The sequence below is a fragment of the Myotis daubentonii genome, chromosome 20 (genome assembly GCF_963259705.1).
Source record: "Myotis daubentonii chromosome 20, mMyoDau2.1, whole genome shotgun sequence".
In the NCBI taxonomy this organism is placed as follows: Eukaryota; Metazoa; Chordata; class Mammalia; order Chiroptera; family Vespertilionidae; genus Myotis; species Myotis daubentonii.
Window position 1 is genome coordinate 2,149,088 of NC_081859.1, and position 16,867 is coordinate 2,165,954.

Here is a 16,867-nt window from a genome sequence, read left to right on the forward strand (position 1 = left end):
TAAAAATTAAAATGAATTTATGAAGTGATTGAAAAAAGAAAATGATAGTTTTTCTGAATATTTTCCTTTAAGTTTAGTAAACCAACCATCAATTATATAAATTCAAAATGAATTTCTAAACCCTAGATATTCATCATAAATTCCTATTTGGCATCAAAATGTGTTTCTCAAACATCATGTTTTTGAATGTTTATTTTAGGCCCTTGGAAAATAAGCGACAATAGCCTCTTTCTTAGACAGGAACTCTCTTTCTTAACAGGCTTTGAGGGATATCATATAATTGAATGAAAAGATCATCACTCAAAAGATCCAAAAAGCAACAGACTGTGGAATCTCAGAGGGATGATGGGGTGGGAAGAGACAACCGAAGACCTTGTATGCATACATGCATAACCCATGGACACAGACAACAGGGGGGTGAAAGACTGGGGAGTGGCCAGGGCCAGGACAGAAGGGGTCAATGGGTAGAAAAATGGATTTTTGTAATACTTTCAACAATAAAGATTAAACATCAAAAGATTCACACAGAAATTGAGGGAAAATAAGAGTAAAATATATTTACAAGAAATACTCTAATAATGTGAGTGCTTAAGGGCACTGCAGCGAGCACTGTGAGGTTCACTGGGGAGACTCGGGTGGATATAAAGCAATAAGAGGCTGAAGCTATGGTTCCCCACAAAAGTGGGCACAGAGCCCGCTGGGAATTGCTACAACGGTTTCAGGGTCACAACCCATGAGCTTCTGATGCTGAGTCTGAGTGAGCCTGTGAGTTTGCATTTGCCTTTCTACCGATTCCCCAGAGACGCTGACACGGCTGTTTCCGGGGTCACACTCTGAGGGTTCTGGGGCCCCAATGCCCAGCACTGAGTGCACTTCCCGTTCCTCTCTGCTGAGGCATAAACCTTCCTTCATCTGCACTCACCAGAACCTGCATCTAATTTTTAATGAAGCCAGAAGCCATTCATCAAAATACCTTTGCATGTGGGTGTTCCTATCCACCTGCCATTCATACACTGTACAATATTGGATCCATCCATTTGGTAATATTTTGGACATTGATAAATCACTTGTTCTCCTGACTTATATGACTTCTTCTTCTTCCGGCCTGTGAGGATGGCATTGCCATATCTGGGTGGGCTAGGACAAGTCATTGCTGAAAAAGCAACAACATAGAGTTTTCAGTAAATCTTTAAAAGTACATGTCAGCAAATAATTGTATTTTAGAATAATAAATACACACCAAACTGGTGCTTATTGTACAATGTTTTTCTTATAAGTTGAAAATTCAAGGAGTCTTGACTCAATTACATTGAATAATTTTGCATTTATCAAAGGTGTCCCTGGGGATGGTGGTACTGAAAGCCTGAGGAGATGGGCATACAGGTCATGATCCAGACCAAACTTCTAACATCCAAATTCTTATCTGTCCACACAGGCCACACTCACTATGTACATATATTTTTTGTTTCTGTCCAAATCTGTTTCCCATAATTATTTCAAACATATTCAATTGACTATCTTTTTAATGATTTCAGAGAGGAAGAGAGAGGGATTGAGAGGTAGAAACATCACCGATGAGAGGGAATCACAGATGTACTGCTTCCAGCACACCCCACACTGGGGATGTGAACTGTCACCTCCTAGTTCATAGGTTGATGGTCTACCACTGAGCCATGTGGGGCTGGCTACATCCCGGGAGCATAGACTGGTGATGGGAATGTGGTAATGTCTCCATAGAAGGAGCGGGCCCACATTGTCCTTTTGACTCTAAGAGAGGATAATATTTGATTTACTGAATGTAGGGTAGCTGCGGAGTAGGTGGGAGCTACACTCACCTCCTTCCGGCCCCAAACCTATTTACAGGAAACGATAGAGCAACAAACCTGAGTAACCAATGAAGGCCAGCGGGACAGGAGTCTAGTAACCAAGTGCTTACAGAAGCTGCACAGAGACTGGGAGGGGAGAATGCGACACCTACCCTTGCACTCAGGTGGGTCTGTCCACTTCCCTCTTAAGCATGTCACTTCTGGATTCCCAATGAGGCCCAAAGGCCACCTGCATTCATAACGTGCTGTGTCTCCATGTCGATACCTAGGCTTCTGGTTTGGTATAAAGGCATTTTGCACTGTGGGAGGGCTGCCACAGGGGAGACCTGAATAAAGAGAAAACAATGGATCTCTAATGTAGCGATCATTTAGATGCATTTGAGATGGAAAATCTTCCTAAGTTTACACGCATGATTGAAAAAAGAAGGTAGAGCAATTTTTTTTGGTAAGAGTTAAGCTTCTATATCTTAAGTTAAATTTTTTTATTGTTTATTGATTGAGAGAGAGAGAGAGAGAGAGAGAGAGAGAGAGAGAGAGAGAGAGATTGGCTGTCTCCTGCATGTCTCCTACTGGGGATCAAGCTCACAACCCCAGCATGTGCCCTGACTTAGATCAAACCAGTGATTTCTTGGTACATGGGATGACACCCAATCAACTGAGCCACACCAGCCATGGCTACAACTATTTCTTTCTTTTTTTTTTTTTTAAAGAAAAAATATATTTTTATGATTTTATTTTATTTTATTTTTGTCTATAGCAGCTTATTTTTAATTGACAAAATTTGGAAGCAACCAAGATGTTATTCAGTAGGTTAATGGACAATTCACTGTGATACATGCAGAATATTATCCAGAGCTAAAAAGAAATTAGGTACCCAGCTGTAAAGACGAGGAGGAACCTTAAATGCATAATGCTAAGTGAAAGAAGCCATCTGAAAAGGCTATATACTGTATGAGGACAGCATATGATATTCTGGAAAAGGCAAAACTATGGAAACAGTGAAAAGATCAGTGGTTGTCATGATGGGGAAAATAATACATTTTGGGGGGCCTCGCAATCTGAATCTGTGCCAGTAACCTAATGCACATTCTTGATATCCTGTCATTAAGTCACTGCCCCTTTCTCCACACTCTGGTCTTGTAAGACCTGTTTACCTAAATACTCCCATTTTACAGAAGCCATAAACCATGAACAATACACAACCCCCAGAGGGGTTATCAGCACTGGCACCAGGCCACGCCTTTAGGTGTGGTCTCACAGCCTCCATCCAACACACAGGGCTTTTTGCAAAGCCTGCGAAAGGTCCGGAAGTCCCACCCATATTTGGGGGACAGAGAAACCAAAGGGTATAATGGGAGAGCTTCCTCCATATTGGTTTGCTCGGGATTTGGAGAGGAACAGTCTCCCCTGAGTCACTGTACTAGTACATGTGAAACATCTGAAAATAAATGGGTTTTTCCTCTATCTCTGATACTCCTGCATATTTTTCCTTCTCCTGGTAAATTCTGGAACAGTCAGGGGTTGGGGGACGGGAGTGCTGAGCGGAACACTGAGGATCTTTAGGCCAGTAAATCTACTCCGTACGATACTACAGTGAAAATATATGTCATTATTACTACACATTTGTCCAAACCCATAGAATGTACAACACCAAGAGTGAACTTTGGGTGATTATGACGTGTCAATCCGTTGTGACAAATGTACCAGCCTATAGGGGATATTCACAATAGGGAAGATCATGCATGTATGGGGGCAAGGGATATATGTGAAATCTCTGTACCTTCTTAATTTTTCTGTGAACCTAAAACTAAAGACTAAAAAAAATAAAGTCTTTATAAAGAAGAAAAAAGGAAAAAAACAAAATGAACAGAAAAGAACTCCCCAAAACAAACATAAAAGGATCATTTCTCTCCAGGGAAGCAGAGCACACCTTTCAGGCTTGGGTGTTGCACTGTGGGAGGGCTGCCACAGGAGAGAGCTGAATAAAGAGAAAAATAGATGTCTACTGCAGCGATCATTTAGATGAAATTCTGACTAAAAATCTTCATAATGTTACATGGAAGACTGAATATAAAAGGCAAAGCAAAATTTTTTTGGTAAGAGTTAAGCTTCTATATCTTAAGTTTCTTTCCAGTCCTCTCTCTAAGGTTAATAGAGATTTTTAGGCCAATGAAAATGATGATTATGCCGTGCAAAAGTTTTTAGTTTCATGTAGTCCTATTTGCTTATTTTTTTTCTTTGTTTCCCTTGCTTGAGGAGCTATATCAGAAAAGATCATGCTGGGACAAATGTCTGAGATTTGACTGCCTATGATTTCTTCTAGGATTTTTATCGGTTCACACCTTACATTTAAGTCTTTAATCCATTTTGAGTTTATTATTGTTTTTGGTGTAAGAAGGTGGTCCAATTTCATTTTTCTGCTTGTATCTGTCCAATTTTCCTACCACCAATTATTAACCAATGCCACCCCAATAACTTCAAGAAAAGAATTTTAAGACGTAATAGAAAAAAAGAGAAAAAGATCGTTTTTCTGAACATTTTCTTTGAAGTTTAGAAAACCAAACATCAATTATTTACATTCAAAATGAATCTGTAAACCCTCAATATTCATAATAAATCCCTTATCAGGCCCCTCCCCCTGGCTGGCCTGATTGGCCGAGATGGAGGCAGAGAGACTGGGCCTCACCCATGCACGAATTCCTGTACCGGGCCTCTAGTTTAAAATAAACATGTGAGTCCCTTGAAGATTACTCTGACACCCAACATTCAGTAATGTTACCTGTGTTTGCTACCACCAAAATGCATCCCAGACCTGTCCTCTGTTCTGCATCGCTTCAGCCATCACTCTGGCCCAATCTCCACCTAAAATTCTCCCCCTTCCTCAGTAGAATCCCTGATAGTTCCCAAGGATTATTTTGTTTTCAAGTCAATTCATTCAAATATTACAGACAGCCCTGGCCAGTTGGCTCAGTGGTAGGAACACTGGCCCACAGAACAAGGGTCCCTGTCTCAATTCCCGGTCAAGGGCACATAATTTTTTTGTAGGTTGGATCCCATGCCCAAGTTGGGGCATGTGTAGGAGGCAACCAGTCCATATGTCTCTCTCACATCCATGTTTCCCTGTGCCTCTCTTTCTCTCTCTCCCCCTTCTCCTTCCCTTCCACGCACTCTCTAAAGATCAATGGAAAAAATATCCTCCGGTGAGGATTAAAAAAAAAATCAAAGACAAATGAAAAGGGGAAAAGTCCTACCTAAGAAGGAAGTTAAATATTCCTGTCAGTTTCAACTCACCTTGTCCATGAGCCCAGGAGACCCACAGGGTGAGGATGACCGTGACTAGTAACAGCATGGTGGGCTCCCTGGGGGTGTGTTAGTGCAGATCTTCCAGGGCTGCTGTTTGGGGTTAAATCTGCATCATGAGCCCTTACTAAGTGTGGCTCTGAATTTAAGTGATAGTACCCGGTAGCTAGTTGACTGAGGTCACTCGGTAGATAACAAATTTCAAAGGCTAATGCCCTCAATTCCCATGAATGGTTTCAATTTCATAATTAGTTCTTGCCCAAGTTTCCTAGGAAAGTTAAAAATAGGCTCCAAGATTCTAATTTTTAAATTAATCACTTATTGAAAACGTGTGTGAGGTTCTTTCTCAACCAGGGGATTCACATGGGAATAGCTCTGACTGCATGTCCCTGTGACTTTCGTTTTCTCTTTGTTCTCACCCGACTGCAGTCCTAGGGGTCTATGGACACCACCCCGTGTGTCCACACAGTGTAGGGTCCTGTCTGCAGGACAGCACTGATTTTTTTGTAAACTCACAACAGACCACACCACCAAGACCAAGAATTCCGCACATTCATGGCATTCAATGTTTTTCATATGGTTTGTTTTTAGAGAGAATCGGAGGCAGAGGGAGAGAGAGAGAGAAACATCCAGGATGAGAGAGAAACATCTATCTGCTGCCTCCTGCATGCCCACTACTGGGGAATGAGCCCATTACCAGGCCATGGGCCCTGACCCTGAAGGAACTGGTCCTCTTGGTGCAGGGGTGGGCAAACTTTTAGACTCGAGGGCCACAATGGGTTCTTAAACGGCCCGGAGGGCCGGAACAAAAGCATGGATGGAGTGTTTGTGTGAACTAATATAAATTCAAAGTAAACATCATTACATAAAAGGGTACGGTCTTTTATTTCAATAGTTTAATTCATTTCAAACTGGCAGATCCGGCCCGCGGGCCGTAGTTTGCCCACGGCTGTTCTAAGCTCACGTGCTTTGCTTGACGGTTAAACATCTGATTCAATAGGCAGAAGGCCACACCGTTACCTCCATTGAAGTTTATTGCTCTATTGGCAAGTAGTCTAATCCCACGACGGTGAAGAATTATTGTCTTGGTACAAGTGTAAGTGATGATATACTTTGTGATAACATCTTTGGGAGAAGATTAAGTTGAAAAGGAGGCTAACACATTGCCTTCATGTCCTTCGAAATATAGTGGGAAAGACCAGGAAATGCCAGAAGACTGGAAGCTTTGAGCAAAGAGCAGTAGGCGGGACTGGCCACATATTTGGGGCCACGGGGCTTCTTCATTCACATCTGGGGAACTCCACTGCCCCTTCCCGACACACGGCTTGAAATGACTGCACTGACGTCACCGCCTTGCGTCCAAATTTGTACATAAATTCAACGGTATCTCCTGTTTTTACATAATAGCGTTTGTTATCTTTCCTTTTTAACTGTATGTTCTTTTCATTCATGATTTCTTCTGATATTACACATGGATCTGAAGGAAGAAGAAATAATGAAAACAATAAATAAACTTTCCTTTTATAAACAAATAAAACTTCAAAGTAATGAGTAATTTAGAGGATGAAATAATCAAAACAGCTAATGTACATCATCAATGTGGGCCAAGTCCTGTTCTCCACGTTGGTCTGTGGGCCCTCACAGCTCCTCAGCAGGCAGCTGCTCCTCCTCACACACCAGGAAGCTGAGGGGACGGAAGGTCAGGCACACCTGTCCAAGCTCACAGTGCTCATCAGATGGACGATGAGTGTGGACCCGGCAGTGTGACCCCAGGGCCTCGGCTCTCTGTCTCTGGGATGTGGGGCACCCACAAGGTGACTTCCTGTCCAGTGGACACGGGAGCCTGCTCCATGGTGGCCACGGTTCTTCCTTGTCCACTTCCCACTCAATGGGCAGTGGCTACCAATGCTCCCAGTTTAGTTACATTTTTCTGGGTTAATCCATGTTTGTATTTTTCTCTTATGCCCACAAAATGGGGAAAGAGAACCATAGGAAATCATAGACTTTCTAATAAAAAATCTTTTATTAAAATACAGCTATGTATATTTATACATAAATACATCTCTATATCTCTATATCCATCCATCCATCTAGCTACCCATATCCACTCATCATATCTATTTATCTATTACCTAATTATCTATATATTTACCTATTATCTATCTATCTATCTATCTATCTATCTATCTATCTATCTATCTATCTATCTAATCTTCTTCATTCTCTATGGTAAAGCTAGACTGCATGGATGCAAGGAAATACACCTAGAGAGGTTTTGAATATCAACAGGATTATACACAAATTTTTATTAATTTTTTTCATCACTATTTATTCCCCTTCTGCACTCTTTCAAATCCACCCACTCCCTTCCCATCCACAATCACTGCACTGTTGTCCATGACCATGAGTTCTCTCTCCTTTTTTAGTAACCCACATATGAGTGAAATCAATGGTTCAAATGTTTTCTGTCTGACTTATTTCACTTAGCATGATATTCTTAAGGCCTGTCCACGTTGTCACAAATGGCAGTATTTAATCTTTTCTTATGGTTGAGTAACATTCCATTATATATATATATCTTTTTCCAATCATATATAAAATTTTCACGATATCATGGACTCCTATTTTTCTTCTATTGACCCAAATATTTTATATTCTTGTTTAGCCATCACTGTTATTGGTAATAGAAATAGCTCAAAGTAAGTTCCAACACATCCCATTAACTATTATATGATGAAACATTATAACACATATGACTTTTTATATCCAAAAATTTTCAAATGTTTCTCAGTACATTCAGATGCTGTTTATATCCAAATATATATTATGTGGGTTCTACATACCTGTCAAAACACTTTTTCAGATCTTTCTGTCTTAACTACTTCAAGCAAAAATTTATCTCTTTGCTTTAATATACCATATGTCTGTGTAATTTTTTACACAATATTGGAGGTTGTCTTTGATGATCTTAAATGCTCTCTGTGTATTTCAATTCCAAGACTCAAATACAGTCTTAGCTCTGTCGCCGAACTGATTTGATGTCCCCAGATAATGGGAGCAGGTCTTGCTTGTGCTGGGAGACATGTGTTAGACTTGTCCATCTACTCCAGCGGTTCTCAACCTGTGCGTCGCAACCCCTTTGGTGGTCGAACGACCCTTTCATAGGGGTCGCCTAAGACCGTCCTACATATCAGATATTTACATTACGATTCATAACAGTAGCAACATGACAGCTATGAAGTAGCAACGAAAATCATTTTATGGTTGGGTCACAGCATGAGGAACTGTATTTAAAGGGCCAGGAGGTTGAGAACCACTCAGTCATTTCAACTTCAGTTTTAGAATTTTTTTGCAATTCAATACTTTCTTTTCTATATAACCTAGTATGGAGCTATTTCTAGACTATTCTGACTTGGGTATGGTAACCTTGATTTTCAGTCTACCCACTTACTGGGTTTGCTGTAATCTCCCACAGAAGGGGACACATACACAGGAGGGGATGAGTCGGGTAGGGTCCAGAGTGGTGGGACCAGCTAATGTATCAGAATGAACCTCTCTGAATGTTCCTGTTTAAAGGACCTTTTCATTGTTCACATAGGGATCCTCCAAGCTCACAGCCCTGCACACGAGTCTCCGATGTGAAACATTGAGCAGGAGAGCTGTTGGTGAGCACAGTTCTAGACTCTGACTGCATGACTGGTAGACCGCACACCAGCTCATCAACATCACCCTCATGGTCTGAGGATCCAGAAGAAACTTGAGAACTTACCTATGCATCTCGGGGGTTCGGACCACTTTGCAGAACTACAGGTTACGTATTGAGGACCCCGGAGTTCACAGTAGGCCTGGCATTGGTATTCCACTCTTGACCCTGGAGGGTACCCTTCCAATGGGAAGGAGGTGATGTCTCCATCGCTAATCACTGGAGGAGGCCCACCTTGTCTGCAGATTCTGAAAGACAGCATTTTAACTGTTGAAGAACAAACTGTACTTTTATTGTGAACTATTCATGTAAAGCTGCCCAGGAAGTATTGTCCCTCTTTTGCACTTTAAACCTGGTAACCACCATGTGGTTCAAAATGCCTTAGGTCACCCACACTCAAGCGAGGACAACATACACGTAGACTTTTCAATTCTTGGAAAAGGAAATGCTGGAATCAAAATACTTACTAAAGCAGGTTGGCAAGTGGAGCCACCTGCCCTCACCACACACCATGGAGCCGTTGGTGCTTCCATCTCTGTTTTCATAGCCATCCAGGCACTGGTAGTCCAACATGTCATTAGGTCGAAATGGTTTTCCGGTGATTACAGCTCTGGCATTTTCAAATATGGGCATGTCACAATGTTCTAAAGCAAAATAAAGGTGACCATTGTGTTTCTAATGCCGTATCATGTAGAATCCAACTAACAAAATCTCATTCCGGTAATACTAAACTTTACCATCAGAGTGTGAGTCTTAGAGAAGACTGTAGTCCTTGGATACATGATCCATGTATTTATATAAAACACCCTCTTTTCCCTAATGATTCCCAGAACTGAAAGTTTATCCACACTGATTTTAAAAATGAGTGGCAAAGGGTACAGCTTTTTCACTAAAGGGAGACCCTGAAATGAAAAACAATGTTTAAAAATGTAAGAAGTGATATCTCCTGGTGTTTTTTTTAGGCAATCTTTTCACCTTCTGTCGCATATGGGTTAGTTTTTTCTTGAAAACAGTCTTTTTTTAAATATCTGTAACTGTTCTTATTCCTCAATGGTTATTGAGTGAATTAATGGTAAGTATTTCAACCCGTGAACCGGGTGTAGGGAAAGCTGGACAAAGAGAGTCCTTTAGGGGCTCAGGCTGTTGTTTTGCACAAGCTCAGTAGATTCCTGAATTCCCAGTTCAAATCAGTGATTACTGCTTTTCTAAAACATGCAGGGCTCCAATGAAAGGTCAGCTCTACTCTATCCTGATGTATAAGCAATGTCTGTAAGAATTACCCTTCATTTCTAAACAACATCCTCAAAACAACATTCAGAACCCCATGTGAAAGCCAGATATAACTGCATATGAGCCCTCATTTCTAACCACGTGACACGAATACATGCAATCACATGTGAAATGGCTGACAGCGACATATATGTGACATTGGGCAGGCGGTGTATTTATTTTTTAATTTGATTAAAATTTTTAATTTAAATTCTTCTTCAATGAGCACATGCTGTATGTGACTCCAATCTCTGTTTCATTTAACATTATTTTGTGCCATTCATGACTTACTGCTCACTGTTACTTAATTCCATAAAGAAACAATCTATTCGCTATCAAAAATTTAAAACTTTTCAAACACAATCTTCCATTGGAGATGACAGCAAACCCAGTATGTGGCAGGACCAGAAACCAAAGTTAATATACCCAAGTCAGAATATTCTAGAAATAATAGCTCCTGACTAGGTTATCTAGAAGAGGAAGCATTGACTTTCAAAGATAAATTCTAAATGTCCTGTTCACACGACTGAGTAGATGGACAGGTCTAAGTCATGTCTGAAGGCAAAGAAGACTTGGTACATTCACCTTGAGAGTTGACACATAGAACTTTCCACAGCGATCCGTCTGGTCTTAGAAAAATCCCAAATGGACTGGATCTCAGGATGCTTACTTACTGATGCATCTGGGAGGCGAGGACCAGCCATTCTCCGTACATGTCACTGTGCTCTGTGAGTTCGGGAGACTGTAGCCCGGACGGCAGTCAACTTTCATAGTATCGCCTTGTACACACGATTTACTTTAAATGGAAACTGTTCATGCTCCGAATCATTGAAAACACATTTCCCTGAGAAGTATAAAATGATGATAAAAAAGAATAATTTTGGTCAAAATAATGAATTGAAAATCACCTTCACATTGGTAGAATCAACATCATTAAAATGTCCATACTACCCAAAGCAATCTATAAATTCAACGCACTTCCCATTAAAATACCAACAGCATACTTCAGAGATCTAGAACGAACTTTCCAAAAATTCATCTGGAATAAAAGAAGACCCCGAATAGCTGCAGCAATCCTGAAAAAGAACAAAGTAGGTGGGATCTCAATACCAGATATCAAGTTGTATTACAAAGCCACTGTTCTCAAAACTGCCTGGTACTGGCACAAGAATAGGCATACAGATCAATGGAATAGAATAGAGAGCCCAGAAATCGGCCCGAACCAATATGCTCAATTAATATTTGACAAAGGAGGCAAGAACATACAATGGAGCCAAGATAGTCTCTTCAATAAATGGTGTTGGGAAAATTGGACAGATATATGCAAGAAAATGAAACTAGACCACCAACTTACACCATATACAAAAATAAACTCAAAATGGATAAAGGACTTAAATGTACGACAGGATACCATAAAAATTCTAGAAGAATCCAAAGGCAAGAAAATTTCAGACATATGCCGAAGCAATTTCTTCACTGATACAGCTCCTAGGGCACTTGAAACTAAAGAAAAAATGAACAAATGGGACTACATCAAAATAAAAAGCTTCTGCACAGCAAAAGAAACCATCAACAAAACAACGAGAAAACCCACTGTGTGGGAAAACATATTTGCCAATGACATATCTGATAAGGGCCTAATCTCCAAAATTTATAGGGAACTCATACAACTTAACAAAAGGAAGATAAACAATCCAATCAAAAAATGGGCAAAGGACCTAAATAGACACCTTTCAAAAGAGGACATTCAGAAAGCCAAGAGACATATGAAAACATGCTCAAAGTCACTAATCATCCGAGAGATGCAAATCAAAACAGCAATGAGGTACCATCTCACACCTGTCAGACTGGCTATCATCAACAAATCAACAAACGACAAGTGCTGGAGAGGTTGTGGAGAAAAAGGAACACTTGTGCACTGCTGGTGGGAATGCAGACTGGTGCAGCCACTATGGAAGACAGTATGGAGTTTCCTTAAAAAACTGAAAATGGAACTCCCATTTGACCCTGTGATCCCACTTCTAGGAATATATCCCAAGAAACCAGAAACACCAATCAGAAAGGATATATGCACCCCTATGTTCATAGCAGCACAATTCACCATAGCTAAGATCTGGAAACAGCCTAAGTGCCCATCAGTAGATGAATGGATTAGAAAACTGTGGTACATCTACACGATGGAATACTATGCTGCTCTAAAAACGAAGGAACTCTTACCATTTGCAACGGCATGGATGGAACTGGAGAGCATTATGCTAAGTGAAATAAGCCAGTCAATAAAGGAAAAATACCACATGATCTCACTCATTCATGGACAATAGAGACCATTATAAACTTTTGAACAATAATAGATACAGAGGCAGAGCTGCCTCAAACAGATTGTCAAACTGCAGCGGGAAGGCCGGGGTGGGTTGGGGGGCAGGAGGGAGGGGGGTAAGAGATCAACTAAAGGACTTGTATGCATGCATATAAGCATAACCAATGGACATAAGACACTGGGTGATAGGGGAGGCTAGGGGACTGTCTAGGGCGGGGGGATAAAATGGATACATATGTAATACCCTTTGTAATACTTTAAGCAATAAAAAAAAGAAGAAAAAAAGAAAATCACCTTCACAATATTAGAATCCATAAGCACCCCAACATGCAGCTTAAGAAAAACTAGTGTTGCTAGTAAATTAAAAAAAGAGAAAAGCCAAATATTACAGATTATTTATCTATAATTTTCACAATTAAACTATGAATAAATGATACCAATATTGTTATAAAGTCCTTTTTGTATCTCCCATGTTTTTAATGAGGGACCTGTCATAAAAGAAAATACCTATATTGGTCTTTCTGCTCATAGAACGCTTCCCTTGACTGTATTTTTCTCACACAGGCTTAGGGAAGCTCATGTGCTGCTCTCTGAACTCTGAACTATTGCTACATACACAGGATAGAGAGGTTCACTCACTGCGGCAGGCCACTTTCTGGAACCATCCTTCTGGTGTGCAAGTGATTAATCCCCAGAAAAATTGTGAATGTCTGACATAGTTTTTGTCACAGCTATAGGGAAACGATTGTCCTACCGACGCTGGAAAGTGTGGTGTAATGCTATCTTCCCAATATAGGCGTCCATGTTTTATTTCTGTGAAGTCACAGGGCTTAGCTAGCAAGTAAAACAAACAAAACACAGTATAAGTAATGTTTTTACCTTACAAAAATGTAATGAGAGATACCTTGTTTCATTGATGAATTATACTCTCATATGCCCAGAAATACACTCATTGCATTAGGCTTTCTAGGACAAGAGAAGTTATCATCTTCAGATGATGTGAATAACACTTGTTCCCTGATCATTTCACAATATATACAAATACGGAATCATTAGAGTGAACACCTGAAAGTAACACAACACTGTAGGTCAATATTATCTACATAAACCATCACTCTCCTTGTCATTGTTATGTACACTGAGGCCTGTGTCACGGTGGTCATGGCCTCCTCTTTAAGGCACCTGACTGTCCACATTCATTTGGCCTTGGCCTTGAATGAACACTGAGCCATTGACCTGTTATGTGTATCATTTCATTTGTCACCCATGGAAGATCCAGCTTAAGTGCGGGCCCCTTTTCCAATGAGCTGATCCACAAGGAGCAGCAATGAGATGGTAGAGACAGAAAACACTGGAAAAGGGGCAGCCCCCCAGGAATGAAGTGCCCTGTGGGCTAAGGGGCGTGTGTGACAGGTGGGGCTTTAGAAAGTGCACAGTGTCTCCCACACTCATCCCCTCATACAGGGAGCCCGTGCCCCTCCCTTGAGTGAGGCTGGACTGAGGGGCGCTCTTCTGAAGAGGTCATGTGGCTTAGGGGGACCATGTGACCAGGTCATCGATGCTCTGGAGGCGCCCCCAGGGCCCTCAGGTCATCGCTCAGGGAGGGTTCCTGCCCTCAGGCCGCCGATGGGGACGGCTGCGGAGGCTCCTGCACTCGCCCTGGGAGTGGGCCCCTTGGAAGCACGTGCTGCAGCCCAGCCCGCTCCCCCCACAGCCTGGGCAGTGTGAGGTCTCATCCGATAATTGAATGGATACCCCGCCCCTGGGAACTGAGCTCAGACCACTTCACAGCCCACATTCCCTTCCCCTGAGACCTCATCCCACTTGCTGAGACCATTCTCTCCCCTCTGGACTTTCCCAGAATCCGACCCGCCCAGGGAATCCTCCTTCCAGAAAACCCCCCTAGAGTCCTTTACAACCTCCCACTCCCTGTCCCTGCGGGCTGGCGCCTATTCGTGATTCAGCCCATCCTACATCCTGATGACCTAATACATTTATAATCCCTCACCAGTAGGCCTCCTGCGTTCCTCCTTCGGGACCCTAACAGGCAGCGTCCCAGGGAGCAGCAGGGAGTGAGTCAGCACTGGGCAGGGAAGCAGCTCCCAATCCTCACCCTGCCAAGGCTGACACAGGAGTCTGTGGCTCTGAGGCCTGGGAGCCGGCTCCTTGACAGCATATGCTGCAGCCCGGCCCAGCCCTCTCCCCCACAACCAGGGCAGCATCCCAGGGAGCGGCAGGGAGTGACCCAGAACCAGGCAGCTAAGCGTCAGCCAAATCCTGACCCTGCCAGCGCTGACACGTGGGGGCTGTTGTTCTAAGGCCGTATGTTCGGGGAGTTTGTTATATAGAAACCAGTTACTATTCTACTCGGTGTTAAGTGGTGGTGTTCTTACCCAATACCCTAGGTCAGATATTAGAATTATATTATCTGGACACACACACACACACACACACACACACACACACACACACACTTAACATTGAAGCAAAATTGAAAAGGGTTTCTCACTTACACTGATGGGACATTGTCCTACTTAGAATTGGCGACTTTGAAAAGCACAGAGCGCCCCTGAGTCCTCTGCTGTCCCTTCTCAGCGAGGCAAGGACTGGGCTTCTCAGGGCCCCATTTCTTGGTGTTTAAGGGAAGGAATTTATAACGAAGAAGCAGGTCAGGACCTGAGTGGGACTTACGGACACATCTGGGACGAGGTACGCAGCCTAGAAGAGTGCATTTTGTTGTATTTCCCAGGAGGGGTGGATGGGAAAAGCCATTTCTGCATTGGTATGTGATGACATCATCCAGTCTGTATTTGTTCAGTTTAGAAGCAAAGTCACTGTTTGGAATTATTGGAGGATCACATGTTATTTCTGAAAAGCAAAGGACACGTGGATTATGCAGAAATCACTACCCTGAATTATAGTCATTATATAAGAATCCATTGGCTGCCACTTCTTGTTCTTACCAACGAGCAAAGTGGCATTAGAATGAGCACGGTCTCCATCTTTCCCCTCATCACTCACTTCCCTCCCCGCATGGCTCACCTGGAGCATCTGTGCCTCTTGTGTCTTGAATCCTCTTTCCCCAAAGCCATCACTTCCATCATGATATTCCGTATATGGCAATGACCTCATCATACATGCCTTCCTCTGCCCTCAACTCCCTGGGGTTGTGAAGTTCTGATGAGGACTGTTCACACTTATTCTGAGCCTCTTTCTTCCAGGCACGTGGTAGTGTTGCCCCTCGGGACCCCGGAAGGTTTGCTCCAGGATCGCTCCCAGACATCCTACTCAGTGATGCTCGAGTCCTTCCTATGAGTGACCCGGGGACTGGGGTGCTTTCCACTGGGACACCAGGGAAGCTTCGTTGTTTTATGATCATTGTTAGGTAAGGAAATTCCCCAAATTCAACACCACACAAAACCCAGCATATAACAAATTATGAAATTAATTGTGGACAGCGATGCATAGTCTACTCACACCTGGTATTTGACGAGACATGTTGGGCTCGCTCAAGTTCTGATTTATGATAATTCAAACATGAGAGGACTGGCCTTAGCCCGTTTGGCTTAGTGGATAGTGTAGGCCTGGGGACTGACGGGTCCTAGGTTGGATTCCGGTCAAGGGCATATGCCCAGATTGAGGGCTCGATTTCCAGTAGGGAATGTGAAGGAGGCAGCGGATCAATGGTTCTCTCTCATCATTGGTGTTTCTGTCTTTCTCTCCCTCTCCCTTCCTCTCTGAAATCAATTTAAAAAAAGTGAGAATAGATGATAAAATAAATGACAGAGAAAAATTATAATGAATTTTTTGTAAATTTAATAATATAAGTACTTTTAAAAATGTTTAAAGTCTCAACATTTGTTCATGGTCTCAGAAAACAAAATAAAATTCAGTGAGATTACACTGGAACTTATATATATATATTTCTTTTTTTTAAAGAAAATTGTTACATATAGCTATTTTTGTTAAAATATTAAGTTGACAGTAACATTAATGACCTATAATAACTTTAAAAAGTTAAAATGTATGAGACTAAACATTTTTAAAATGTATAACCTGATGATGGTTTGACATAATTATCTATAAAATCTTCACCATATGTAAAATTATGAAAATATCCATCCCTCTCCAAATTGTCTTGTATTGGAAATAAGAGTCCCGCAGCAATGCTGGAGCGATAGTTTAGCTTTTCTGTGACGTGTTCTAGTCATGGCCTCATGAACATTGTCACATGACTCCCTGGTCCCTGTGGGGTGGCTCTCACACTGTGGAACTCAGAGGATAGCAAACAATCTGCTTTCACTTCCCCTGAGGTGAGTATGTGATAATTATCCCATCATGATATATATATGTATTTTCTCTCTGGTTTATTTTAACCTGCCAACTCAATACAGTACTGTTATTTGATAAGAACTGAGGTGCCACTGGGCTGGCTTGTCACTGTCTCCATGC

General features: G+C 41.9%; 1 protein-coding gene across 4 annotated transcripts in view; it reads right to left on the reverse strand.

The window, feature by feature from the left end:
* LOC132222545 (complement factor H-like) overlaps nt 1–16,867 on the reverse strand; it is a 209,030-nt gene that overhangs the window by 154,217 nt on the left and 37,946 nt on the right. The window contains exons 22-23 of one of the 4 annotated variants that reach the window (XM_059677633.1): nt 1,979–2,152; nt 974–1,153 (exon numbers count right to left, since the gene is read on the reverse strand). In XM_059677633.1, the coding sequence (XP_059533616.1) occupies nt 974–1,153; nt 1,979–2,152 (354 nt within the window). Of the gene's footprint in view, nt 1–973; nt 1,154–1,645; nt 1,768–1,978; nt 2,153–6,377; nt 6,604–9,240; nt 9,474–16,867 lie in introns of those variants that run through there. The other 3 variants (XM_059677636.1, XM_059677635.1, XM_059677639.1) reach the window with 3 other exon arrangements.